General features: G+C 61.9%; 1 protein-coding gene across 1 annotated transcript in view; it reads left to right on the top strand.

The window, feature by feature from the left end:
* TSPEAR (thrombospondin type laminin G domain and EAR repeats) overlaps positions 1-2965 on the top strand; it is a 41322-nt gene that overhangs the window by 34943 nt on the left and 3414 nt on the right. Inside the window, exon 8 of the mRNA XM_015597636.2 lies at positions 1744-1931. Coding sequence (XP_015453122.1) covers positions 1744-1931 — 188 coding nt within the window. The remainder of the gene's footprint in view (positions 1-1743; positions 1932-2965) is intronic.

Here is a 2965-nt window from a genome sequence, read left to right as displayed (position 1 = left end):
TTTTGCCTTTTGTGCTTCAGTCAGATCATTTCTGCTGGCCTGTCCTCTGGGTCACTGGTTCTTTGTCTGGACTGCAGCTCTTGCCCCCCCCCTCATAAATTTATGAATAGAGACATTCCGCCTCCAGGGATAGGAGCTCTCTGTGGCTCCTCTGAGCGTTTTGGTAGCTCTCTGATTGTCTCGTATCATCGCTCCCCACATCCCCTCTTCCCTGCGGATCCTTCGGCATCGCCGTGGCATGTCTGTGTTTGCCAGCTCCCAATGGGCTCAGTGTTGGCCGATTTCTGTTTATCGTTTCTTCTCTTGGCTATAAGTCTCATTGCTGCTGTGTCCCCAGCTGTTTAAGCCTCTGGCCAGAGCTTTCAGCCTCTCAGCTGCGGTTTGTCCCTGAGTCCCTGGAATCTCGCCCCACGTGTGCAATGCGGGTCCCGGGCAAAGACTTGCAAGAAGTTAGTGCAGCGGATTCTGGGCCCCGCCTCGCAGGCTCCCTCCTTCCCGGGCCGGTCCCCTCCCACCTGAGGCACTCTGCAAGCCCCAAACTCTGCCCTTGACTCCTCTGTGCAACCGGCCTGCTGAGTCCACTTGAGTGCCATGCCACGTGCCATGGGACAGGAAGTGCTCTCAGAGGAGACGCCAGATAAAAATGCGTTCAAGGGTCGCACCCCAACCCCACACCAGCTTCCGCCTGCCCTTGGCCCTTCCCTGGAGCCTTCGGACGGCCGGGTGCTCTGTCTAAGCGCTGGATCCGAGCGCACAGGGGCCGTCGGCAGCAGCGTCAGTCTAGAGTAAGTGTCTCCGCCTGCGTCAGAAGCTGAACGACCAGAGGCAAAACATTTAAAGACCGTTTCAATGCCACGTCTGTCCCTGGAGCTTCCTCACCAGCCCCAGGGGACAGATGGCGTCAACTCAATCCCCTTTGTGCACATGGGAGCTGAGACCCCAGCAGCATCCACAGACGGTGGCTCAAGACTGCCAAGAGTGCTCTCGCGTCGGCCACAGGCCCCTGCCGCAGGCGGCCACCACGTCCCCCCCACCTGGCCTGCCATCCTGTGTCCCTGCGCCTGCCCCTTATTTTCCCAAGAAAGTGTCTCCCTTCGTTCCTGCCCCTGCTCAACCTCTTGGGCTCGGGACGGGGCCTGGGCTGGGTCCCTCTTCCTCCCTGAGCACCCAAACCACCATCGCCCCCGAGATGCTGCCGTAGTGGGACGTAAACTTCCTCCCTGGGGGCCGTGCATGCAAATCAGCGCGTGCAGCTCGCGGTCTGGGGCAAAGGCTCCGCAGCCGGCCATTTGTGCCAAAGTTCTGCCCTGCCGACCTGCACGCCTCCCCCTCAAGGGGGACGAGTGATTTATGGAGGAACGGTGTGCCCCGGAACCCAGAGATGGGCTGTGGGTGGAGCTGAAGGAGAAGCTCAGACAGGGACGCGTGGCGGGAAACGCGAGCGGTGCTCAGGGGTCGCTTCTGCGTGCAGGGCCAGACCGGAGGAAGAAGGGAGGGCTTCCTGGAGGAGGCGTCGTGGCAGCTGGCCCTGGCGGGCGGTCGGCAGCACCGGGGCGTGGGCGGCGGGCGGCACAGATGGCTAAGAAGCAGTCGCCACGGACGGCGCCGCTGGCGCAGGTGTCGTTGGCACTGCCGTTCGCGAAGGGGCGTGGAGGCGGTCGGGCTGGGGACGTGAGCACAGCCAGCGTGGTCCCCGCGGGCCTCAGTTCACGTGGGCCCCCTGCGCCTCTCGTCCCCTCCCAGACGTTCGGTGCTGCCGACTGGGAAGTCTTCCGCATCGGAGAGAGGGTCTTCCTCGCGGTGGCCAACAGTCACAGCTACGACGTGGAGGTGCAAACGCAGAGTGACTCCTACGTCATCAACTCCGTCATCTATGAGCTGAACGTCACGGCGCAGACGTTCGTCAAGTTCCAGGAGATCCTGACCTGCAGGTACTGCCAGGCTGCTTGTGGCCGGTCGGAAGGGCCGGCGCGGCGGTCCCCAAAGCCGCGTGCGGTGGTGACCAGGACAGACGGCTGCCCGCACCCCTCGGAGGGGTGACGTGCCCGCACTGTCCCGCGTGTCGAAAACCTCCAGGGCCGGCTGAGTGGTTTTATGGCTTCAATTGTTGCGATCTTGGCTTCAGTTGATTTCAGCTGGTGTGGTTTGTTTGTTACAATTCGGTGGCTGTTGTTAAATTCACAGACACATGTAACCACCACCACAGGTGAGTCTAGAAGCTTTCGTCAGCTCACAGAGACCGCGACCTGTCGCCCCTCCCGCACGGCCTCCAGGCCCGGTGCCACCATTCGGCTCCCCATCCCCGAGGGTGTCCCTGTCCTGGACATTCATAGGAAGGAATGTGTATCATGTGGGCTTTTGTGACCAGCTTCTTTTGCTCGGCATCACGTTTCCGGGGTTCCTCCAGCTGCAGCCGGGTCGGCGCCTCGTTCTGTGACAGGCCCCATGGTGCGTGTCACACGGGTAGGGCACATTGTCTGTTGATGGACATGTGGGCTGTTTCTACCCTTTGACTGAATGGTGTGTTTCTGAAGAATAAAAATACACTTCGAATGACGGGCGACAGCAATCGCTGTCCTGGAGGCAGAGCAGGAAGCCACGGTTGCCGCCCTTGTGCCTCTGAAGTGTGGCCGGGCCAGCTTGTGACATTGGCGGTGAGCCGGACTCTGCGGTTGGCACCTCACGGAGGAGCCTTGGGTACAGAACCCAGCCACACCCGGAGGAGTAACACACGTGGACCCGCATCATGGCCACGGCCCACGCACCTCGCGGGCGGCTCGCTACTGAGCGTAGCCGTGGTCAACACTTTGGGGACGAATCAGAGCTGGCCGTGGCTGGAAGTGGCCCAGCACGTGACCCCGGCCAGTAGAGGATGGAAGGAGTGGGGACCCCCAGGGCCCTGCTGACCTCGGCCTGCCCCTCGGTGTCCCCAGGTACCTCCCAGCCCCATCACTCCTGGGTCCTG

Source organism: Pteropus alecto, unplaced genomic scaffold (genome assembly GCF_000325575.1).
Source record: "Pteropus alecto unplaced genomic scaffold, ASM32557v1 scaffold339, whole genome shotgun sequence".
Taxonomy (NCBI): domain Eukaryota; kingdom Metazoa; phylum Chordata; class Mammalia; order Chiroptera; family Pteropodidae; genus Pteropus; species Pteropus alecto.
The sequence above is the reverse complement of the archived record's forward strand: the minus strand, read 5'-3'. Positions and strand labels throughout refer to the sequence as shown.